Source organism: Chelmon rostratus, chromosome 10, assembly GCF_017976325.1.
Source record: "Chelmon rostratus isolate fCheRos1 chromosome 10, fCheRos1.pri, whole genome shotgun sequence".
Lineage (NCBI taxonomy): Eukaryota > Metazoa > Chordata > Actinopteri > Chaetodontiformes > Chaetodontidae > Chelmon > Chelmon rostratus.
The window spans coordinates 22,056,085-22,081,714 of record NC_055667.1 but is presented as its reverse complement, the minus strand read 5'-3'; the positions used below and the strand labels follow the sequence as shown (position 1 = coordinate 22,081,714).

At 46.2% G+C, this 25,630-nt stretch overlaps 1 protein-coding gene across 2 annotated transcripts; it reads left to right on the top strand.

Annotated features, from left to right (window-relative positions):
- Positions 1-23,276, top strand: dvl1a (dishevelled segment polarity protein 1a). 2 transcript variants are annotated; one of them, XM_041945816.1, is made up of 15 exons: positions 1-411; positions 5,628-5,697; positions 8,100-8,221; positions 10,737-10,855; positions 14,370-14,508; positions 15,730-15,823; positions 15,957-16,026; positions 16,168-16,307; positions 16,719-16,795; positions 17,514-17,581; positions 17,748-17,825; positions 17,947-18,081; positions 18,689-18,856; positions 18,978-19,193; positions 21,234-23,276. In XM_041945816.1, the coding sequence occupies exons 1-15, from the start codon at positions 242-244 to the stop codon at positions 21,752-21,754; spliced, it is 2,187 nt and encodes a 728-aa protein (XP_041801750.1). In that variant the 5' UTR covers positions 1-241; the 3' UTR covers positions 21,755-23,276. The 2 variants fall into 2 exon arrangements, with proteins under 2 accessions (XP_041801750.1, XP_041801749.1); XM_041945815.1 differs by having other exon boundaries at positions 17,514-17,614.
- The last annotated feature ends 2,354 nt before the right edge of the window (positions 23,277-25,630 follow it).

Here is a 25,630-nt window from a genome sequence, read left to right as displayed (position 1 = left end):
GCCACCGTACCGACTCGCACCGGAGCAGGAATACAGGCGCTCACAACGCGATTATGTCTGGATTTTCGCTGCGTTTGTCCAACACACGGAGCTGCATTTCCCACCGCGGGCTCTACTGGTTTATGTATTAGGGAACGCTGTTATGTTATTCTACGGGTAGCTGGTAACATAGCAGGCCTGTTTATTGCGCTGCCAACCCTTGTTCCTTTCCTGTGTCAATGATTGTCCTCCCCTCACTCTCATGGCGGAGACTAAAATAATATATCACATAGACGAGGAGGAGACTCCGTATCTGGTCAAGCTGTCTATTTCTCCGGAGAAAGTCACCTTAGCGGATTTTAAAAATGTCCTCAACAATCGGCCGGTCAATAGCTACAAATTCTTCTTCAAATCGATGGACCAGGATTTCGGGTAAGTGGCCGCCGTCTGTGATTATTATTAGCCTGCTCGTCTGGCTCACTTGCTGTTTTTATTATAGGAGTGTGTGAGTATAAAAGGCTTATTGCCGGAGCCGGATAGGCAACATCAGGCGACGCAGGCTGCAACGTTGTTTAATGCAAAGTGCTACAGTGCCGTGTCTGTCCACGCTCCTGGCACCTGCTCATTATCGCAGGCTGTCCTGTGCGCATTGGAGGAGACACACGAGTGTTTGAAGTGATACCAGATCTGTCCGGAGCCCTAATGACGCAGCCCTGCACGGTTTACACAGCGCCAGACCCCCGCTCGCCTTGTTAGTGCCAACGTATTCACCCACAGCAGAGCCGGGTTATTAAACATGTGGGATACGAACGCGTTGACAAAAAGCGTCCGCATGCTCGGGTCCTCGGGTTTCACCGGTTTTTTGTTTTGATCTGCTCGTCTCGCATGTTGCAGCGTGCAAGATAGCTGCTGAACATGTATGTGATTTTATTTCCATCCACTTGTAATAGCCCAGGAAGTTGTCCCCTCTCTCCACGCACAATGGGCTGCAGGTGAAGCCAAAGGGAATATGGCAACCACAAGCCAAGTGGTTGTGACTCTTAGCTATGAAATCATGTAACCACTTTTTGCATTAATTACCCGAGAGGAGGAGATCTATCACACAGCACTGAGTCCTCATAGGCTTGTTTTTCTAATAACTGTTGTGTTATATCCTGTGCTGTTACAGTAACGCTGGGCAGACTGATTATAAGTGGTTCCTGAGGAGTACATGTAGGTCAAATAATGGGGAATCAGAGATGCGGCAGTTGTTTGCCGTTTCATTGCTTTTTGCTCAGGTGTTTATACAGATAATACACAGTACTGTCCTCAGGAGAGAGAGAATTACATGAATGGTTAAACCTGCAGTCATATTTTAAAAGGAAGGAAGTTTTCTGGCAAATGATTGGACTAATTTAATAGAATTGATGTTTGCTTTAACTAATTTTTTATTGTTCACTGTGAATTTTACCCCAAGTCACAGGAGCTGCCTCCTCTATCCACTGGATGCTCGACTTGATAAATAATAGAAATATTTCCTCCTTCTCTCTCTCTGTTTTTCTCCCTCTGTTGTAATCCCACCCTGATTTTCAGGAGTTACACCAGGTCTCTGCAAAGCTCCTCGGCTCGTCTTGGTCAGCGAGCTCTACTTGTGTCGGGCCTCTGCTGAGGATGACATATTTCTGTCAGTGCCTGTTTCTCATTCCAGTCTGAACAGTCATACATGGGCGCACGCACATTAATATCTCGCACTGTAATCGCAAACACGACTGGAGGAAATGCAGAGGCAGGCTGTGTCTACAAAGCCAAACGTCACACATTTCCACTGCAGCCTGACCTTGTGAGGGAAACTGGCTCTTCCTGGTGGCAGGCTAGGCTCGGTGCGCCTCTTTGTCCCCGGCCCCGGCTTCCTGCCTGAGCTGCACTGCAGGCCGGGCCGCTCACTAGGCCTCAGGTGATCGACAAGCAGATTATGGAAACAAACAAAGCGTGTTTGCGTTCTCCACATGGAGACGTGGCCCCGTGTTGCTGAGCACACCGCTACAGTAGGCCGACCGGCTCCTGCATGTGCATCAACAAAGCTTGTTAAATCACGCTGGGAAGTGGACATTGTCAAATGGCCGTGCTTTAACATGGAGCTGTTATACACAGATTATAAAGGAGGCTCCATCCGCATCCCCCGCCTTTGAGTTAAGGTTGAATATTCAGGCTCTGTGAGTGCCGTATGGTACTGGCACAGTATGGAAGCAAACTCAGTCAAAGGCACAGAGGATAGTAGTGCTTTGTGGTAGCCATGCTGGCTGTACTGCATGCACACAGACAGTATGGCTGCTGGAGAATTAGCTAGGGAGGAATAAGACTGCTGAGCAGAGAGGGAAAACATCAAATCCCTTGCAGTTATAGACAGTGTTTGAAATGTAAATGAGCAGTCAGTGCAAGGTCCTCTGTAGTAGACCTCCTGCTGTGCAGGAAAAACCAGCCATTTTCTTAAGGGATTGCTGAGCTACATATGTGCTGGCAAAATCAGCTCTTTAAGCAATGGCCACACGAATTTGATAAACGGTTTGCCCCCAAAACGCCTCAGCTCACCGCAGAGAACAAGTCATCTGCGTTCTCTGTGGAATCGTATGGAAAAACGTGCAACCGTGGGCTGCGGCGTTTCCGCTCACGCGGCCGAGCGCAGCAGACTAAACGATGAGCGTTTCTTTGTGCACATTTCATACCTCAGTTGTTTTTGTTTTTTTCCCCCTCCCCGTAATATTCATTCATTCATCAATATTCATAAGACAGGAAACTAATTGAGGCTGAGTTGTTTTGAAGCAACCCACTTGGCTTTTTCGGAGACTTCAAGGTGATGATATGGCGTTTTGTCATTGCCACTGGTGGTGAGTGGGTTTGAGACCTCACTATAATGCAAGTCACAGAGGCACTGTGGAGCTGAGGAAGCAGCCAAGCTGAAGGTCTGAAAGAAACAGTCTTGTTTGTGCCTTAGAAAATAGAGAGGGGGGGTGGCTGGTCGGGGAATCTTTCTTCTGCTGAGGAAGTGATGCTAAGCCCCTGTAGGACAAAAATCTGCAGCTTTTTGCACAAACGCACCCCTGCCTCACCTCGCCTGTTCATGCTGTTTGAGGATTGGGACCAGTTTTGAAGGTTATGCCGCATTTGCGTGCCGTAGCGTGAACAACAACGCTCTTATTGCGATGGAAATTGTACAGTATTTGACAAATAGTGACATCACGAGCGGAAAGCAAAGTAAGGCATGACGATGTGATGTGAAAATCACAGGTTTCATGCGGTGCTTGATGTGACATCAACAGTGTGCATGCTACTATTAACAGATTTCCAGGTGGTTAAAGTTGAATTTAGCCGTCACGTTGACGTCTATCTATTCAAAATCTTATTTGACTGCAAATATTTTGCTTCCCTATTTATAGTATCATTAGCATCAGCCCAGCGAAGTCCCTGGACTGCTGGCTGGATGTCGACTGGCTTCTCCAGCCCTTGGTTTCTGGTTTAGGCTGTAACTACCCAGCCCTCCTGTGTCTCTCAGAGCATAAACAAACACGTCTAATCTTCCCCAGCTACACAAATATCCCCAGCAGTGGAATATTCAGCGATCACCAGGGTAAATCTTGTGTCATTATCCTGTGAAATCTGTTAAGACCTATTTAAGCTGTCTGCTCTAAGGAGTCAGATCTGTGACAGCAGCCCACACCAGACACATGCTTCTCTGAACAGGGCATACGGTTTGTATGTGTGTGTTTCTGTGCCTGTTAAGCGTTCGGGGTGGAAATAACACAGCTCCTGATATCAGATGGAAGCTGAAAAGAATGCAGGCCACGGGAATTTTACCGCATGTGAAAGACGTCATCTGTTATGTTTGGAACTGTGTCTTGGTTCTTCTGGTTGCAGTTCTCACAGCAGATTTATTTTGCATGCCAGTTCTTTCAGAAGCTGCAAAAATCCTGTAACATTAGCGAACTGTGTTTGCGCAAGCGGAACGGGCAGCCTCACTCCCGTGGAACGCTTGAAAGAAGGAGCGTTGCTGATATTTGCACAGGCCACTCCCACATCCTCACGAGTTACCTTACAGCTGGTCGTGCAGCTTGAGAGAGGATGCAAACACTTCCTACCTAACGAGCAGCCGCCAGAGTCGGCCCTTGCCCCCCTCCCTTTTCCTCCCTGAGGTGGAGCAGGCCGCAGCAGCAGGCTCTGTGGTCGTCAGTTCCAGCCACAAGGCTACGTTATCTCCGTCCACCACTCCCAGCAAGACAGCTCCCACAGCAGCAGCGCACACAAAAACACAACTAGCCTGGCTAATCGTTTCAGTCGCAGGGAAGTTCTGGCAAACAAGAAGTGGAAAAATGAAAGCTGTAAAGTCACCGTCAGAGACACCCTGCGTAAAATCTTCTTAGGCTTTCCTGCTGCTCTAAAGTCGTGCCTCTCCCCTTTCATGTACCGTGCTCAAAGCCTAGAAGCTAATGTGAGATCTCCACAAAGTCTCAGAAATGCGTGGTTGCACCAATTTTGGGAAAATCCTCTGCAAGAAAAACCAAACAAATGTGCATAAAGACGTAGAACAGGGAGTTATAATGGAAACCGGTAAATACATCAGGGCGTTTTAGCCTCCAGTGTGTGTGTGTAAGGTGTTTGCCGGCTTGTCTCCTCGACCCCTCCGGCCTTGATCTATGTGACACGAGCCGAGCAGGTGTGGTGACTGCTGAACTGTGTCCCAGCAGGTCAAAGGGTAACTGGAAGGTATTTTTGTAGGGAATTTACAGCCATAGACGAACACACTGAGGGAGGCTCACGCACTGGATCGCTCTATTAATAAACACCCCTGTGCCTTGACGCCCTGTTGTCGCAGCTCTGAGGATTTTCCTACACACCCTCACACACCACATACAACCCAGATTCCCCAAAAAGTCGAGACTCTGTGCAGAACCTGAATAAAACAGTATGAGATCATTTGACAGATCCTTTTTGACAGATGCACAATTGAAAACAGCACAAAGACAATTTATTTAATGTTTCACCTCATCAAGTTCATTGATTTTTGTAAACATATATATTTCAAACAAATTGGGACAGGAGGAACGAAAGACCAGGAAGGTTGTGGAACGTTCCAGAGGTAAACAGGTTGATTGGTAACAGATGATAGTATCATGATTGGGTATTAAAGGAGCATCCTGGAAAGACTCAGTCGCTCACAAGCGAGGATGGAGCGAGGTTCACCACTTCCTGAACACATGAGTGTATAAAAGATGTTACTATAAGGGCTCATATATCTATCTGTGTGTCTATCTGTCTATCTGTTGATGGTGTGAAACATGCTCTCCTGCACAGATTTACTATTGCAGCCATTCATTACTGATTTATGGCCCTATCCTTGCCAGGTTGAGCGGCCCTTATCGCAGTGTTTTGCTTAGTGTTACTGGACAGACAGCCATGATGTCCATAAATCACTGATAGAGACTCACACCGAGAGTGTCATCGCTGCCGCTTCTCATTGAGCTCGCCCGTGTTAGCGAGGGTGCGGAGCTGGTTAAAAGCCAAGCGAAATGTGTGAATTCCGAAAACGTGAGCGGGACGCGTCTCCAGGCTGTGCTGTTTAGCTGACTCTTCTCCCGTTCGGTTAGCCTGACTGCGTCTGTCTGCTTGCTCCCCAGGGTTGTCAAAGAAGAGATTTCCGATGACAACGCCAAGCTGCCCTGCTTCAACGGGAGAGTAGTGTCCTGGGTAAGTGCGATGGATGGTGCACCAGTGCTTCCCTTCTCTCCTGGCTGTGCAGCCTCAGCGCGAGCCAAAGATATGCGGAGCACTCGTGGATCGTATAAATGTAGCAGTGCAACGCCTCCACAGAGCTTTTTCAACGCTCTTCACCTTGATCTCACTGTTCTGCAGTATTGTATAGGTGTGAGTGACTCCATTACATGTTAAACTTAGCAAAATGCAGTCAGAGGTAGCTGAGTTTGACTACTAAAACAGGAAATATCGGTTATTCTAATGGCTTCTGTAGCTTTTACAGTGATTTGCAATTATGGAAGCTGTGCTGTGAGCCTGTTTCCCTACAGGGACAATAAAGTATTTTAAATCAGATCAATCTGTCATGTTAGAGGAGGATTTACATCTTAGTCATTGCTCCGAACACAAGACAGGTTACAGCTGTGGCTTTAAATATTGACAGGCTGCACATTTAATCTTCTTGGTTGCTTTTTGTCCCTTTTTTTAACAACGCCAGTGTATACATATTATACTTTATTGATCTCCTTTAGGAAATTCATTTACTTTGCTTACTCCCCTCCATAGGGAGGTCAGAGGTCAGAATCAGTGACACAGCAGTGGGTGTAGAGTTGTTAAGGACCGTTTCGCTCAATATCACTTAAGCAGCGTCGATGCTAACGACATGTGTGTGATTTAAATGTGGTCTCACTAAATCACACTGCTGCTCAGCAACCACTCAGCCCAAAATGTATGCATCTGCACCATTAATTCACATCTGATGCACCGGAATGACTCCACACGTCACATCAGCGGCTCCCAATTCTCTTAAAACCAGACATTTTTGTTAATAGCACGTGTCACTAAAGGTGATTCACACAGATGTTTATGAAAGCACAGGAAGTGCCCAGTACGTAACACTGTTTCATAACCTTATATCCCCCTATAACCCCAACCCTGTAGTGTAATTAGAAGCATGCTGTTGTGGGACTTTAGCTGTATTTTGGCTGCTTCACACCGTATGAACATGGTGGACACTGCTACCGGCACCGCGCTACCACTTGATATTGGATTGAAACCAATCAGCATGTCGTTGAGCTCCATTTACAGTGATAAATCTCTACATCGCTTGCTCTGACAGTCATTATTCTTGAGTGCTTGAAAGTTACGGCAAGCGTGAGCTATTGTTTCATCAATCAAAGCTGCATACTTACTAGCAGGGCTTTTGAGATGGTGACCTCAATATGTATTTCCTTTTCCTTCTGTTTTTATATGTTTAAAAACAAGAATGAACATTTAGTTAATGTACATGTTGCCTATTTTCTTAAGTGATTAATCCTTATTTAAAACATACAATTAAAGGGAAAAAAAACAATTTTTGAGGAACAGTTTGAATAAATGTAAATTCTTACTGTAAACAGACTGAAATGTTTTATTATTTATGTGTCACATTTTTTATTATTTTCTTTGCAAATGTTTACTATGCAAAGTATGCAGGGCTGCCCTGAGTTTCTTCATCAATGTCATAATAAAATGTGGTGTTTCCTTTAAAACTCACTTCCACTAGGTCACGTCAGGCCGTCCACAACTCCACGACCCTCATGTTATCTTTCATAAAATGATCTTAATGAGCTCCACACATTGCGGTATGCAGAATTTAAACTTGGGAAAAAGAAAACACTGGAATCGGATTGGAGGAATTTTTCCTTAATAATGCTGTCAAACACAGAAAATGTTGTTTTATGAGGCAGTTTCCCATTAAATTGGAGAACCAGGGACCAGACCAACATCAGCTCATTCTTAATGTGTTTCAGACAGAAGGCCAGCGAGCACACACCAGACGCAGCACACAGGCAGGGAAGGTGATGGAAAATGCAGAAATGCTTTCAGTCTTTGAAATGGAACAAAAGAGAAGTAGCCCACGGGGTTGATTTAAGGATCTAGTGACACCGTAGTGACACCTGCGCATGCCGCAGCTCGCATTAGAATAATCACAGTCCATACAGCTGTTAGTCGTCCCGCGGCCGCCTGCTTTAACTTTCATTATTCTGGCTCAGATGAAAGGAGGGTAGTTGTATCGATGGGTCATCGTACATCATCCTTTGTGCCGAGTAAAAGCAACACAGTCTTTCAAGGTTCGGTGTCGTTTGCTGCGTTTCTCAAGTTGTTTGTGCGTTGCCACCAGTCATCTCAGGGCCTCTTCGCAGCATCTCATTTCACGGCCTTTCCTCATGATGCGTCTGCGTCTGGCACCAGCGTCGCTGTGCGTGTTTGTCTTTGAGTGTCACAGAGTCTGTCGAGGTTGCTTTTGATCTTCTCTCTGCACAACGGGGCCTGTATCAATCAACAAAATATTTATTATTGTGTGTGTTTCTCTCGGAGCTGATCTTTAATGAATGTTTCCAACTTCTCCGTCTCAGCTGGTCCTGGCAGAGAGCGCCCACTCTGATGGAGGGTCTCAGTGCACGGAGAGCCACCCGGAGCTGCCCCCTCCTCTCGAGAGAACAGGGGGCATCGGAGATTCGCGGCCCCCCTCCTTCCAGTAAGATTCCAGATCACCGCCTGTCACATATGCACGATTACACACACACAGGCATGTAGGCAGCTGTATTCAAGCACACAACCCTGCGCACTGGGTGACCTTTTTATTTCGCAGCGTGCCATATGTGCTAATCAGAATGTGGAAAACTCATCAGAGAGATTTGTCGCCATGGGCTCGTATGGGAGGTGTAGGTGGTCTATACGCCTGTGTGTGAATTATGGCACGGAGTATGTGCTAAAGCTCGACCGCGGGAACGTGCATGGGTGTGAGTATTTTTCCCACTAGTGTGTATGCTCCCTCCCGCCCACTCAGCCGTGGAGGGAGGCGTTAGCCTGCTCATCTATGTAAACATGACGCGTACGCCGCCAGTGCTGCTGATTCTTGAAATAGCATTCACATCTTCAGGCAAATACTGGCATTCAGTGAGGCCCATTGTATTCAATCACTGAGCGCATTCATCCACACTCGGTTAATAAAGGCACACGTGGCCCAAAAACAAACTGCTGCCTAAAAGCTCTGAGATTTTCTCGACAACTTGCTGACTATTACCTGAGCCCAGACTTTGATTTCAAACTGGCAGATAAGAGCATATCGCTGCACTTGCTGAGGAGAAGTCCCAGGCTAAATATAGCTAAAAAGGCTGGGGGCAGTGGGGGCGAGGGTTGTTGCCATTACTGCGCTAGAGCAATATGGCAGAGGCTCTATATTGAGAACATGCAATCTGTCATGTCTCAGTGTATCTCTTTATCCAGTGTTTGACATCTTAGCTCGCTCTTGCCCTCTATGGGCTGCTCCCCGCTGCTTGGCTGTCAGCTGTCCTGAGGGTTTTATTGTTCCCGGCCAGCTTTCACTATGCCTACCGCCACCTTGTGGCGCAAAACCGCAGTGTGCCGGCCCCCTTACCCCACGTAATCCCCCCGCCCCCTCCCACACTCTCCCTTTCTCTCTCTCTCGCTTTGAGTCAGACAGGCAGGCCTTTCTCTCCGAGAAACAGCGTGGTGAATTCCCTATAGCGAACCTCCTCTCTTTCTGAAATGAATCCAGTCTTCCACCCTTTACCTCTGTCTGTAAATAGCTAGAATATTATTACCACTTCATTTCTCTTTGTGCTTTATTCATGCATTTCATGTGTTTGTCGGCGTGAATGGCTCTATTTGATGAGCATACAGAATAGGTGTTTTGGGCTGAGAATGGACACAACTGATGTGCCTCTGCCTGGTAATCCGGATTAACGGACATTAAAAGCACCCATCTCCATTTCCCAAGAGGGAGGGGGGCGGCGATTGGCAGCAGAGAGGATCGGGGGGTGGAGGAGTTGAAAGGGGGTGGCATTTGTTCACAGCTGCAGCCTAGCGCCTTGGATAATCTCCCCCCCGGATCAGCAGACCTGCCGCCCGGCTGGTCAGCAGCCATCGACAGCCTGACAGGCAGGCAGCCACCACCACATCAATCACCACGCTGCTTCCCAATCACCACCAATAGAAATGCATCCAAACTATGCATCTTCGGTGATATTTGCATACATGCGCTGACCTGTGCTGGCGAAGCCTGGCCCAGGTGCACCCATTAGTACTCCGTAGCAGAAGCGTGTAAACACGCCTCATTGAGCACTTTATCCCGCTGACTGAACACAGCATCCTGCCTGCTCTTGTGTTTTTAATTTGCATTGATCTGCTGCTGAAGTGTGTGACAACGTTGTTTTTAAACCACTGCAGGATGATGTTTGTTTGTTTCATACGTATGAATATGACACTCCCTGTATATGAGCACTGCCACAAGTGCATGAATGCGCCTGCGTGCGAGTGCAATTTATTTATGCAGGTGTAAGGTGCACATTGCACACATGCCTAAGTGTGTGTGACAGACACTGACAGGGTTAAGGAGAGTTCTCACCTGCTTCAGGTTTCTTAGGTGCCCGGTGGCTGTGTAAGTCCCTTAACCCTTGTGCCTGAGGCCACAGCGTCTCCAGCCTTTTGACAGAATAACAATCTGCCCCCCAGCCCCTCCAGAACCCCCAGACTCCTCCCAGACCCGAAGTGCACAGGCCGGCTTATTGCTCAGCCCACACCTGATCTACCACTTCTCGCTTTTTTATGCAATCTGTCATTCTCCCCTCTCTGTCTCTCTCCCAATCACGCTCCAGGCACCATCTGGGCTTTCAATAGGTCTCATTAATGCCAGCATTGTCCAGGAAGGCTCCCTCTCAGGGTATCTGGTCATTAATGACACTTAGCGAAAAACACATCACATACCGCAGAACAATGAAACTGCTATTTTGGCCAGAGGGATTGAATTTGAGTCATAATATGAGTTGCATATCCCCCTAAGGCTGAATGGCAGGCAAACAGATATTATAACAGACAGAAGTGTATTGTAGCCGGGGATTTTGTTCAGGAGTGTTGGTCACAGGCTGGAGAGAGAATTCATTTGAAAGACTTTCCGTAAGAGAGACAGAGAGCTTGTGTGTTTACATCGTTATGAACCTGACTGAAGTTTTCCAATGCTTGTATTGCAGCGCCAACGCGGTGAGCAGTCGAGATGGCCTGGACACCGAGACGGGTACGGAGTCTCTGCTGAGCCACCGCAGAGAGCGAGAGAGGGAGCGTGCACGGAGGAGAGCTCGAGAGACCGAGCGTGAGTATTATCAGCCGGGAACAGATGGATCCTAAAAACCCAATCATCTTGTCATTTCGAAGTTATTACATTTCAGTGCCTCTCACTCAACTTTCTTACCCTGCACAAGTCAAATCCCCAACAAAAAACAGTGGACAGACAGCAGACGTGTATGGAAAAGAAAAAAAAAAGCCCTCAGGGTTCACGTGAAACACATAAGATATCCAGATTCTCGGAAGAGTGAAGAAAGAATGAAGGAAGAAAGAAAGAAGTGAATAAGTTCTCTCTACGTCTTGCCCAATAATTGTCCTTCTTCTGTTTCCTGTGTGCAGCTCAGGTTCATGGTCAGAGGCTGTTTTCCACTTGGTAGTCACACTCCAGTCTTGTACGATGATTATAACCTGTCAGAAGACACTAGTGTTTCGTGAAATATCAGAGGAGAGTCTTTTGCAGCTATTGTTGCGATATAAATGCAGCCATCTACAGTCTACCTGGAGAAGAAATGGCTATAATCCTGCTGATAATCGAGCGCAAACACATCTGCTTTATCTGGGTTTGGCATTCGACTGCGGCCGTTTCTATTGAAATCGTTTTGGTTGGAGGAGGACGCCTTTCTTCTTGCTCCTTCAAAAGAGCTGCTCTCCTTCACAGGCTGTTTTTAATGAGAGCCTGCCAGCCACCATCACATGTCTGTGCTGTCCACAACAGAGAACAGGGTCTGTACTGGTGTGTTCTGCAATCAGCACAGTCAAACCTGCGATATTTTGAGACACCTGCTTCATTCTGTTCCTTCACTTGCCATGCAGCCATTCTGGTAGAATTGGTTGTTTTCTTAATGGCAGGAAGTAGTAAACCAGCAGCTTCTGGTTCTCGCACTGTGCTGTTGTTTTGACCCACAGCAGAGCCAGTCGCGTCCTTCTCCTCGTCTCTCCTCGCCTTGTCTTTTCTCATTGCATCCTGCACTTCAGGCTCATTATGCAATTAGTACCGCAGAACGCGGCATCGGGCTGAGGTTGTAGGAAAGCTGTAACCGTCTCGCACGCTGGTAACAGATTTAACAGAATGAGTGCATCAGCGTGGCCGCTGACTCCATCGCTCGCGTGCAGCCTGTGACGGCGTGTTTGTGACTTGGCTCAAACCCACGGCTGCTAACAGCCGACTGCACATCAGCCGTTTTGTGGGTGATGCGGGAGCACCTCCATCTTCCTCTGTGTTTACTGACCTCAACACAAATCATATCGAAGACAGAACAGAATTACTATTCCTCTCCCTTTCCCTCACACACACACACACACACACGCACTGTTTCTGTTTCCTCGCCTGCTACTTTGTTAGCCCCAAATTAAGTGAATGCACCGGGGGAATTGTGTGGGTCGCTCTTGTTTTACCAGCACTTTCATGGCTCATAAATCTTGTAAGCAGGACCCTATATAATATAATATAATTGAATTTGGCTGTGTCGGCTCAGTTTTTGCGGTCACGGTCACATGGTCTAGATGTAAGGGCATATAAAGAAGGAGGCTGTAGCCCCGCCTCTTTACTTCGCAGCCTGCAGCATCAGCAGCAGCAGGAATTCCCCTGTCACCTTATACACTCGCTTCAAGTGATTGTGTCTCAGCGTGAATGCTAGCTATTTCACAGCGATCAGTTAAAGCGCTTGGCTCTGGTAAACGAATCCCTTCTATTTATCTGCCTGTGCTGTGGCGTTTGAGAATGGATGGATGCATAATGCAGCAGTTGAGGAGTTATGGGACATGATCTGCTGTAAGACAAGGCTCTAATATTCAGTTATTACATTGTAGCAGAGAACAGTTAATACCCTGAAAAGGAACTTTGCCATTAAACATTATGTTACTCGGTGGTGCTGGGATTTAAGGTCGGGGTCAGAAAAGACATGGCTAAGCTAAAGCACTTATGCTTGTATTAAAGTATTAACCCAAAGCACAAAAGCAGCTGGTGAGGCTGATGAAAAGTGTCTTAAAATCATTTTTTTTCGTGATGCAACGCTGCCAAAAGCATTCAGGCTTTCAATAACCTGATGGTGTTTTTTCACCTGAGGCAGAGATGGGAGAGGACAGCACATCATCTCAAATCCCATATTATCGCTGTTTTGGAGAAGAGCATCATCTGATTGGTCAGAGACAGATTAGCAGTCATTCTATAGTTAGGTGCCATGGGAGGGAGGGAGGGAGGAGGGAGGAGGTACTTTCTCCTGACTCTCGGCTCAGTTTATCTGTGCGTTGGATGAAGGCACACTGTCGGCTGTGGTGAGAGGGATTTGTTGTGTTATGTCTGTTGATGATATTTAACATTAGAATATGGCTACATGAGTTGATGTTGTTTCATTTTCAGGTTATTTTATGCAGGTGTTCACGTTTGTAATCTTTCCAGTGTGATTGTGGAAAGTCAGTTAGCATAGGAGGGCTTTTGTTTTGCAGTGAGGGGAGAGATTTATTGTACTTGGGAGCTTTTATCGGATGATGCTGTTTATGTAATGTTAACCCACCAGCGTGGAAATGACCAGTTTAAAAGACTTCATCATGACGAGGGCATTACTGTTTAGTGCAAGTTCTTAGAAATTGACAATATAAGACTTTTTGCCACCAGGCTTTTTTAAAATGTCACAACTTTTGAAAAGGTCACTTTGTCTGAAGTTTCGCGTCTAGTCAAAAAGTGACTGACTCACTTCTTGTTTTCTCCCTGCCCACTCTCCGCAGAGTATTTTTATTCCTATTCCCTATTGTAGATAAGCTGTGAAGCCTGTCAGCGGCCAGCGGGTGGGCAGAGACCGTCTCGGTTTTAGAGAGCGGCTAGCCCAGACGGAGCGGAGCACAAAGGCACAGATTTCAGTCTGGCTTGGTGAACCTGCACACTTGTTTTTTGTTTGTTTTCTCTGGTGTAGCAGTCCTCTGAGCGTGGGCGGAAGTATGTTTCAGTGAATCCTGACAGCGGATGTCCCTCTGCTGATTTGAGTGCTTATGCTCAGCAGCTCAGCTTTCATGAAAGCACCTTCTGGGCGGAGCTCGCCATGGGAACAGCCACATTGCTGGAATGTTTTGCTCGCTCTCGGCAGATACGCTGGCTGCCACGCCCTCTTCGCTTTATGAGGCCTTTCCAGCCAATCCGCTGTTACCCTGAGACAGCGCCACCTCGCTGGCAGTGTACGTATGGAGATGGACGGGGTGGTCGTACCCTGCTGGGAATTTTGAGGGTGAATTTATGTAGCGCTTTCTGCAGTGAGGCACTATATTGAAAGTAAATCTCAAGCTGTGTTATATTATGTAACATTTACTTGTCATTCCATTCACTCTCCTGCACTCTGCTGGCAGGCCTGCTGTCCAGCTCGTGCTTCTAATAATGCTAAAATGATAAATAATGGCAATAATGCTAAAAGGTGTCAGAGATGAAAGCTCTGTTGTTTCCGTCACTGTTGCTCAGATCACTATGATCTTCATCCACTTCTGCCGTCCCCTCTTGGATGCTCCCTCTCGCTCTGGTCTGACTCACCGCTGCTCTGCTCTTTTTTTTCCTGCAGTCCCTCGCATCAACGGTCACTCGAAATCAGAGCGCACGGCAAGGGACTCGGCCATGGGCTACGACAGCGCCTCGGTAATGAGCAGCGAGCTGGAGTCCAGCTCGTTCGTCGACAGCGAGGAAGACGAGGATGCTAGCAGGTAACATACTTACCGCACATCAAAACAGATTTGTGCTCCATCCAGACTCTCAGATCACTTTATTTTGTTTGTTTCTGAAACTTGTTTTTCATAAAAAGTATTTCATAAAAAATGATCATGTTAATTCACCATAGTTCAGCTGTTTAAATCAGTTTGTTGTGATGATCCTTTTTGCTTCACACATGATCTATTTTTGAATTCATTATTACTAGGGATGCAGCTATTTTCAATTAATCTATTATTTTTCTTATTTATTAATCACAAAATGTGAGAAATTAGTAAAAAAAATGCCTGTCACAATTTTTCGGAGCCCAAGGTGATGTCCAACATATTCAGATTGTTTGTTTTGCTTGTCCAACAGTCTAAAGATGTTCAATTTACAAAAATATTTAACATATAAAGCAGAAACTGTCACGTTTGTGAAGCTGGAATTAGCAGATTTTTTTAATTTTTGCTAATTAAATGACTAAATCAGTTATTAAAATAGATGCTGATTAATCATCTCTCAGTCAAGGAATTGGTTAATCAACTAATTGTTTCAGCTCTGGTTGGGGCTGATCCCACAGCAATCACTGTACTTTAAGTCCTAATTAGCTGCAGAGGTGAGTCGTATTAAGGTAAATCTGTTCAACATACTATAGTGATGTTATCTTGCCTCCACTCGTAAACACATTAATAAGTGCATCTTGTATGAGAAGGTTGCAGAAAGACGTGACAGGCGTTGGTTTCTATTTATTTATAAAGCCCTTCATGGCAGCGTGCCATCATGCATCACTTCCTCATTAAACTGGGCCCATAGTCGCTGTTAACATGTTAAAGCTTCGCAGTTCCACCAACAAGCCAGTTTAAAACCATGATTACAAATTACTCCACGCTTCTAACAGTTTTGAACTGTTCTCTATTTTTGTGTCTATTTATTCTGTTTTAATGGACTCGTGACGTAATTGGAAATGAGGGCACAACCTCAATGATTCCTCAAGAGTTGAATAAAAAATCCCAAATAGCAGCACAGTGGATGTGCTATAGGTCAGCTTTTTTTAAGGTGACATAAAGAAACACACAGACTTATGTGCAACAGCACTACAAACTTGTACATGTGGATTGTTGTGTTTTACTGCAGATCTTTTCTTTTATCTACCCCCTCTACGCACCCTTTCATTATAATATCGCCATCTCCTCTTTCTTCCTTTCGCTATCATTATTTCTCCCTCTGCGTTTCAGGCTCAGCAGCTCCACAGAACAGAGCTCTTCCTCACAGCTGATGCGCCGACACAAACGCCGCCGACGGAGGCACAAAGTGGCCAAAATAGACCGGGTGAGCACCTCGAAGGCACCTCGCTGCCCCTGCTGAAACGAGAAACAGATGAGAGGGCGGACTGACAGACTTTAAGCCTCCTTGACTATTTCTGATGTGCTTTTCTTACCATGTCCTCTTCCTGCCTTTCCAGTCTTCATCCTTCAGCAGCATCACAGACTCCACCATGAGCCTCAACATCATCACCGTCACACTCAACATGGGTAAACCTGACACTTCCAGAACTAGAATTTATTTTTACATACGTGAATATAATTTATAAGATTTTAAAGTATAATTATGACTATTTTTTCAGACTTGACGCTGTGCTTGTCCTCATTCTTATCCTCTTCTCTCCCTCACAGAGAAGTACAACTTTCTGGGTATCAGTATTGTCGGTCAGAGTAATGACCGGGGAGACGGTGGCATTTACATTGGCTCGATCATGAAAGGAGGAGCTGTGGCTGCTGATGGAAGAATAGAACCTGGAGACATGCTCCTGCAGGTACATGTAGTGCATGTCACACCTGTGCTGCCACTGCTGAATATGACAGATAAAGCCACAGAATTTCCATTTCTTTTGTGGTCTATTAAGAACCTCACTGTTCACTTATTCACTTCCCTTACGCAGGTCTTTTGTGAAAGTTGTACTGTAAATCTGCCTCTCCTTTTCCTTCCTGTTATTGCCTCTCTTTTCATCTCTGCGCGGGAGAGCGCCGCGGCTACTCCCACTATAAAACACACGATGGCTGATTACAATTTGCTGTTGCCTCAACATTCACAATATAACCCATAGAAAGCAGCTTAGACATCCGAAGCGCCGCAGAGACGAATGTGCAGAGCTTCAGAATAATATTGTATAATTATGCAATGTCATTTTAATATGTGTTAACTATATATTTTGTTGTCAAACCAGGTGAATGATGTAAACTTTGAGAACATGAGCAATGACGACGCTGTGAGGATCCTCAGAGAAATAGTTTCCAAAACTGGGTAAGACCACACAGCTGGCTCAGACTGAGCATTGTGATTATTCAACTCTCTGCTGCAGAAGATAATCACTCTGGGAGCATAACTCTGTCTATGTAGGGTGTAATCTTACACTTCAGACTAACAGGTCAATCAGACGGGTTGCTGTTTTAAAGAATTGGAGGAAAGACTATTGAGAAAATCCTGAATGTAAAATACAAGCATGTCCCTGCGGTTTATCCGTTGTTTATCCCAAACAGCATGCTTGTTGCTGCAGTAGATGTGGTGTCTGTTCAGACCCAGTTACTCAGTCACTTCCCTGCCTCGTTAAGAGCGAGCTTTTACAGCACACGCAGTCGTGCAAACACTATTACTCCACAGTGTGAGTATGCAGATTGTCTTATCACTTAGTGACTTGTGGTACTTTCCACTGAAAAACAGTGACTTGATCTCTGAGCTGATGATTGAAACAGTAGAGCCAATAAATATCAGCGATGTCACGCAGCTGCACATCACATATGTGCAAGGTTATCAGAAAATAACGTAATTTCAAATTGGTAACTCCTTCACACTGATTCAGTCCCACTTGGACCTTCCTCATCAGAATTCTGACCCGAGGACGATCCAAGTGGGATCGAAAACGCTCTCATTATCAAACGTTTGAGGCTTGTGTGCAGGCGTTTCCTTCTCTGTCTTTAAAAGATGTCCATTTAAACTGATCCTCTATTTGCCTCTCCTCCAGTCCTATTAGTCTTACTGTTGCCAAATGTTGGGACCCGTCTCCACGAAGCTACTTCACCATCCCGCGTGGTAAGACAGACACAAGTGCTATGTTGCAATCAGGTGGATACACATCTAATTTTCTTTAGCAAATACATATTTTACCAAATCAGACTTTTTAAAATTGCATTTGGAGCAATCGGGTTTGAACCGGATGACGTTTAATCAAAGTCGCCTCATTTTTTGCATTTGTCAGCTGAGCCAGTGAGACCCATTGACCCTGCAGCCTGGATTTCTCACACCACCGCCTTGACAGGGCCTTACCCGCACTACGGTAAAGACACCCCCTACATCACACTATGAAACATCCATTCTGTGAAAATTATGCTAACCTAACTGAACCACTGTAAGTTCTGCTTGTCAGTGCTTTCTCACAAACTCCTCTCCCATCCCAGAGTTCGACGACTTGCCCCTGTCTGCGAGTAAAACAGACATGGCAACCATTGTCAAAGTGATGCAGCTGCCTGACTCTGGCCTAGAGATTCGAGACAGGATGTGGTTGAAGATCACTATCGCTAATGCTGTCATTGGTGAGAAAAGCTGAGTCATGTGTGCACACGCAAAACTACGAGCAAAACTATGGGTCATGTAGTACTAAGATTTGGTGTTTCTTGATGTAATTTACTAGAAGTAATGCATGTAGGTTGGAGAAATTCACACAACTGTGCTGACTATGGGATGTACTGCCACAGTAAGTCTTTAAAAGAAACACCCAAAAAAGCAAAATAAAGAAATTCTTATGTTTATTTGGAATTTCCTAAAAAGTACAAATGTGAAATTTGAAACAGGAATTCTGAAAATGATTAAATCTGTGATGACATACTAGTTTTTCTCAAGTCCCTCAACCTCTTTGAGGTCGTTTATATCAGATATATTACATTGAAATAGCATCAGAGTTGCTGTTAATTTATGCAAATGTTTTTGTTTTTCACCAAAAAAATCAAAGTGTGAGGCCTGAAAAGTATCGAGCATCGTTTTGGCTTTAACTCCATCAACTTTATTCTGAGTTCTTGCAACATTGTGCTGCTTGTCCACTGTGGTTGTTATGCACACTGATGGTATTTTTAGCATCTGTTGAACACATTAGAGGAGGAGCCTACATGTGTGTGTGTGTGTGTGTGTTTGTTGCTGTGTCAGGTGCTGACGTGGTGGACTGGCTTTACTCCCGAGTAGAGGGCTTCAAGGACCGGCGGGATGCGAGGAAGTACGCGAGCAGTCTCCTGAAACATGGCTACCTGAGACACACCGTCAACAAGATCACCTTCTCCGAGCAGTGCTACTATACGTTCGGGGACCTCTGCCAAAGTACAGCTCCTCCTCTCAGTGTGTCAATAATGCAGCTCCATGTTTTTGGTTTTTTTTTTTTAATGAATAGAAGGATTGTACTAAATCCCTCCCTCTCTGGTTCTGCTTTCTCTCCCATAAGACATGGCATCACTCAATTTAAACGAGGGATCCAGCGGCGGAGGCTCTGAGCAGGACACTCTGGCACCGCTCCCTCCCACCAGCAACCCCTGGCCCCTGGGCGGGCAGCCATTCCCCTACCCTCCCTTTCCCTCCGCACCCCCCAGCTTCCCGCCAGGATACTCAGACCCTTGCCACAGTTTCCACAGTGGGAGCGCAGGCAGCCAACACAGCGAGGGTGAGCATTGAGCGGGAGGGGCAAGACGGGCCTTTGACTTTTCCAACAGCCTTTGATTAATTAATGTGATAATTTGACTCAACATGCAACATGACATTCTCCCTAATCTAAGTATTCCTGCCATATGACGTCAGTATTGAGTGTCTGACTCACGCTAATGTTCGCTTTTCTGGCTCACTGGGCAGGAAGTTGACATTGGATTGCATTCTGATGAATCAAATGTGTATTCTAAAACGCGTCCTGTATTGTCAAGGTCAATCATGAGCATCTTGAGTCATGCAGCGGACAGCTCTGCAGTACTGGGTGTGTACACGAAAAGAAAGAATCTGATCGACTGTGTGATTACGAATCGCCAGCTTGATATGATCAACACCGAGTCCATCCCTCCTCATCAGTTCTCGAATGATCTTTTGTTTTCATTTTGAATCAGAACGTGCTCGTGCTTTGTGTTGCTGCTGCATGGTTTTTGATATCTGCATTGAGGGAGAGTGGAGAACCAGGGGGGGTTTGTGCCAGTACATACGTGGGTGGCTGTGATAGTGTGCTCGTAGTATACGCTTTAAACCAGGCAATCCAGACAGATAATGGTAAGTTCCATGTTACCATCTATCAGTCTGCTTTTCATCGTTTTGAGTGATTCATCCAGACATCGTCATGTCTTGCTTTCAGCCGGTTGTCACTCTTTCAGTTGGTTTATCTGCAACCTTTGAAACATGGAAGGACAGAGATGACGAGAAAAGTCATGTGATGTGTTTTATATGAACCGAATTTGTAGTTTTGTTTCTTTTGGGGCACTTGCAAACAAGTGTTCGTGGGTAACTGTGTGTCTGCCTGCTTGTTTGAATGAGTGCATGTGTGTGTGTGTGTGTGGGGGGGGGGGGGGTTGCATTTTTGAGGGGCAGTTCCTCCATATCAAGATTTTATTTTAATTGATAAGGAAAAGATCAAAATCAGCCTTGGGTGTAATATTAGTTATGACCATAGGGGCCACATTGTAGGGCACATTAGGTAGTGCTGGGCTGGGAGGTGTGTGTAATTCTGTTGTTCCTTCTGTTTCTGCTGGGCAACGGTAGACTGAAGGAGGAGGTAGTCCCAGGACACTGGGGGAACCGGTAAGCCTGCTAACCCCCCTCTCCTCCTCTGCTGCTCTCCTCTTTGCTCTCTCTATCTCACCTTTCACCCTCTTCATCTTTATCCTGTTCCTCCTCTCTATCTTTTGTGCTCATCATACTGTGGCTTTAAGGGTTTTTTTTCCCCCCTCCGCCCGTCCCATTCCTCGTTCCGTGTGTCTCCTGTTTGTGACTCTCCTGACAGTCCATTCTCCCTCTCTGCACCTCTGGGCATGCATTTGTACTGTGCTGGGAGGTGCATGATGCAGGATGATCACTCCGAGGCTTGTGCTATCATTCTCACCGACAGGGGGCGATCATGCACCACTTTACCCAGTACTGTTGGGCTCATTGCGGAAGGGGAGGCGTGGAATGTTTGATTTTGCAACAGTGTGGTACACCTCTATCAGTGTGACGTATTACCAGCACTGAGACCTGACACCAACCTATTTTTAAAACAAAATTGACGATGTGAGCATTTCTTAAACAAATCTGCCGTGTTATTCTGTATTATGCACCACGTGCTGCACTGTCGTGTCTTTCTGATGCAGGTGTATCATGTTTACATTGATAATATGTGAGTGTTTCAGTGTTTGTATGAACATCAGATGAAGCCCATGGTGTTAGTTGCTGCAGGTGCAGCTAGGTGAAGAAACGGTTGAGATAATTGTGTTTGCCCTTGACTGTTGACTCTTGCTAGAAAGTATCTTGTCACACCTTAAACAAAGCACAGTAAGATCTCAGTAACATGCCATAGTGTCTGTTGCAGTTGATGAAGACTTTGTTAAGCTTTACAGCGTATTTTGTTTAATGTGTGTGTCTAAATCAGCTGGAGCCGGCGAGCTGGAGCTGCTCCATGTGTATTCATCGTTAAGTATACTCGAGCTGCGGAAGGCCGAGCTAAAATGTCTGCGTTTCTCTTCCTCGACAGGAAGCCGAAGCAGTGGATCCAACCCCAGCGCAGGCAAAGGTAGACGCTCCTCCCCACAGGAGAAGGGTCAACGGTCAACATGCAGCGAATCAGAGCCCCGCATCCACGGAGGGAGACGCGGTGACAGGTCCGCCAGCCAAATGAGCCATCACAGCCACGCCGTCTCCAGTCACAGTCACGCCCGATCGAGCCTCAGTCACAGTCAGTCACACAGGAGTCACCCTCTCTCACAGAACAGCCACCCGCCCTTCACCTACAGCCACGCCCCCTTCACCCAGCCGGGGCCGGGCTCGTGCGCACACAGCGAGCGAAGCCACGCCTCCTCCTACGGCCCCCCGGGCTTGCCTCCCCCTTATTGTCTGGCCCGACTGGCCCCCAAGACCTTGGTGAGCAGCAGCACGCCCCCTGGAGCCCCTCCTGGGAGAGAGTTAGCAGCCGTCCCTCCTGAGCTCACCGCCAGTCGCCAGTCCTTCCAGCATGCTATGGGCAATCCCTGTGAGTTCTTTGTTGACATCATGTGACAGGACAGTGCCTTTAAAACTCATCGAGCACAAAGAAAAAAAAGATTCTCCCCCGAACCCCCGTCACCTCCTTCTTTCTTTCCTCTCGATCCTTGTCCTCTGACTGTCTCTAAGTTCAGAATGTAGACACTGACTGACCCTCTCCCTGCCCCCCCCCCCCTGCTATCTGTCTATCTGTCCCTGTGATGTCTAAGCAAAGGAATACAGGCAGCAAGCGCACAACAGGAGGGAGTCCTCTCTCACACACAAGCACGGGTCCTCTGTGGCTGAAAACCCTCTTTTGTATTGACGTGACGTGTACAGTTTGTGAAACGTGAGTGCTATTCAGTGTGGTGATTCTTTAAAGCTGCCACGCAGACATTCCCGGGAGTGTGTACCCTACCTGGGATATTTTTTCGTTCTGCAAGACCTTTAAGCTGGCTGGGCCTGGATCTCAATCCCCCAGACCCAGACCGACAACTACAGCTCGCACTTAGGAACATTTCTCTGGGCCCAGAACTCGGAACTGACTCGCATCCGTGTGTACCGATACGATTTAGCACGTTACGCCAAACCTCTGGCCCCATTTCCTTTATACTGTGGCGCCGTCACAGGCTTATTTAAGCTCTTACCTGCCAGCTACTAAAACGCTAACCTTGACCAGTTCATGAACCGTGGATTTCTTCGACTTCAGAAGGGAGGCCCTGTAGCCAGCCGTTAGTTTAACTGGGCTGCATATTGCATGACTGTCTCAACTGCTTTAAAGAAAAATTTTATTAATACGTTTTGTTTAAAGTATTACCATATTGGGAGGAGGGGTTGCCTCTTGCCAATGTTCTAAAGGAAGAATCCGTACACTGGATGATTTTCGTGATGTTATTTATGTGATCATGTTGCATTGATGGTGTCATTCTTTGTCTACTGCGGCTGACTGACAGACAATCAGACATCACCCCTTGTGAACCAGTGGCCAGTTTCCACTGTCCTAGCTGTGCTTCGTCGAATGTATCATTATTCCTGTCAGTGATTCAACCCTGACATTCATAGCACTTGGGTTACGCAAGCGAATCAACTTACAAACCGGATTGCAAACAGTGGACGCCCACCACAGAGAGATAAACCGGTCTGCTGAAAGCATCACGGCTGTCTCCTTCGTGAACTCCGCTAACAGTCAGTGCGATAAAAAGCCAAAGCCTCACAACGTGTGGTGGACATGTCTTAATAATGTAGGAGCCGTCTGTGATCTCCTTATGATTATCATCTGACACTTCTCATTTTACAACTACAAAGTGACTTCAGGGGGAATCCTGGCCTTCAGATTCTGATCTCCTTGCAAAACAATGGCAAACCCCCTGTTGTATTTACCTAAAATACAGCTACAGGAGGGAAATAACACACAGACACTAGTTTTATGAGCACTTTTCCATTTTGTCCCTCCCTCCCTTTAGTATGAAACACTGTTTGCAATCAAAGCTTTCTCTTTAATTTTGTTTCTTTACGAAAGAAGAATAAATTGTACATAGAAATTTATTATATATATGAATAAAAATATATATGTTAAACATTTTGTCTGCATTTTTCATAAAAATCAGCTGTTTTATTAACTGAAATTCTATTTTTTTTTTTTTGCACGACCACTAGATGGAGACATTTAGTGTGTCTTTACCCCGCTTAAATTACAAGTTTTACTTCTAAAGTGTATTTTGGAAATGTCTGCAGGCAGCGAGTGGTCATTTAAATTAAGCACAAGCTTTTGATTGTTTAACTAACACGATCAAGCAGGTGTCAAAATGACCGCTGATGGCTCATCGTCTGCTCGAAGACGGCTAAAAAAAAGTACAAATTATGCGCAAGAGGCGCAGCACCAAATGCATCGGCGACACCGCATTTGCTATGACACTTCACGGTTTACGCCCCTGAGTGGAACTTCCGAGCACCAGCGCTGCCACATGTACTTTCCGAGTGGGCTGACAACCGCCCTGTCAACCGCCTGAACTGCATGCTAAACTCAGACAGACCCCCGGTCCCCTTGACCCACCGACCACAGGTGCTTGAACACATCAATGTGCGACCGGGGGGCTGCACTCCCCCCCACACGAGGGAAGGAAGTGATGTCAAAGCCTTATTTTGACTCCCTCGCTTAACCTGCAAAGGGAGCAGCAGCACCCCCCTAAAACAGAGAACAATGATCTGTGTTAGACGCAACATGCAGTCCCGGACAGACCCTGACCTCTGTCACAGCTGACACAGTTGCAGTCTGACTCTCCAAGGCTGATGTCAGCCTACATGCAAATCCACACACTCATTTACCAGCAGAATGAACGCGATCATTGCACCGCTTACCGAACGACTCAAACGCGTTTCCCAACTCCCTATGTTAATTGAGCTTCAGGAGTTTACTGCGCCTCATAACTGAACTCGGGCTGGGGGTTGAAGGGTAAGTGTGGGAGGTGTTTCTTGGCCGGGGGCGCGTAGGCCGACGAGGTGCTGACTCTCAGGTGACTTAAAGTGGGGGAGCCCTGATAGGCTGAAGGTACATGAGAATGTCAAAGGCGACGTCTGTCAAATGTCATTCAAAAGTCATGCGATCGTGATGACGAGCGTGACGCAGCAGCAGGCAGACGTATGCGGTACAGAAGAGTGTCGGTCAAAGCTGAGTCAGAGGACGACATGCACCAATAACATTGCTGAGATGGAATGTGATTGAAAAGTCACTCACCATCTGATCATTAGTCAGTAAAATTCCCGTTTTTTTTCTAGCTGTAAGGAAACAGCTGTTCGTTTTTCAAAGGAAGTGCACAATCAGCTTCTGTTGGGAGCGGACAAAGGGTTCAAACTAGATCGCTCAAACGACTCCCAAGACCTCATAGCCTTTTTGGAAGCCATGCTTTCACTTTTCATTTCATCTGTTTCGCTTTCCCTGTCGCTGTTGTTGCAGTGGTTTCACTCACAGGGAATAAAGGCGTTAAGCACCCGTCACATTATAGCAAAGAAGGGAAAATTCGGAGCAACCTTGAACTAAACTCGTGACTGCAGGAGTAATAAATGTCCTCATTGTGACCTCAAATAATGTGATGTCTTCTCTAAAATGATTTATATTAGGCTTTCTAACTGCAAGAAAAACACACAGACATCTCAAAGTTGGCAGCCTTTCTAGGCTAACTCTGTTTTTCTAGTAATCTGTAATGTTTCCTCTGATACAATGATAGTAGCGCACGAGCAGGAAAGTCCCCCACACGGTGACATCAGCGCCAGTGTTGCTTAACAAACCGCTCAGTTTTGTCAAATGAAATCTAATCAAATGAAATGCAAAGCTACAGAGATGATAGCTGCTTCACCACTCTGGCACTGAAAACTGTTATCTGGCCCTGTAAGCGAGTCGTCGTGCCATCTGCACCGACGCGTCTCTTCTCGATAGGGAGGCATGAACACCTTTAAAAGGCGCTCAGAACAAGCATGACGGCTAGTAACTGCGGGCTGATCTGCAGGCTGTTTCTGCACTTTTAAACTTCCAGTTGCGTGCAATGCTTTATGGATGATTTGCATGGGTGAAATATGACACAGATCCAGTCATGGAAGTGTGCCTGTGGCGCACCTCGTTGCGGCTGGAGCTTTGACCCACAGGTATGCAGCAGAGCGACTCGGTTTAAGTACAAGACGCCGATTCCACCTGCACAGGTTGGAACAAGCGCTGCATTGAATCATAAATAACAAAACCATCCTGTAATCTCACATATCTCACATATACTACCTGATGTTTCTAATCCTGCTGTATATGATTTGTCACTGAGGGGAATAAGCTCTATTTAAAAGAACCATGTAAACATATTATAGTTGAAGTGATTTTAAGTTTCGCACACTGTGGGGTTTTGGTTTTGTTTTGTTTTTTTTACATTA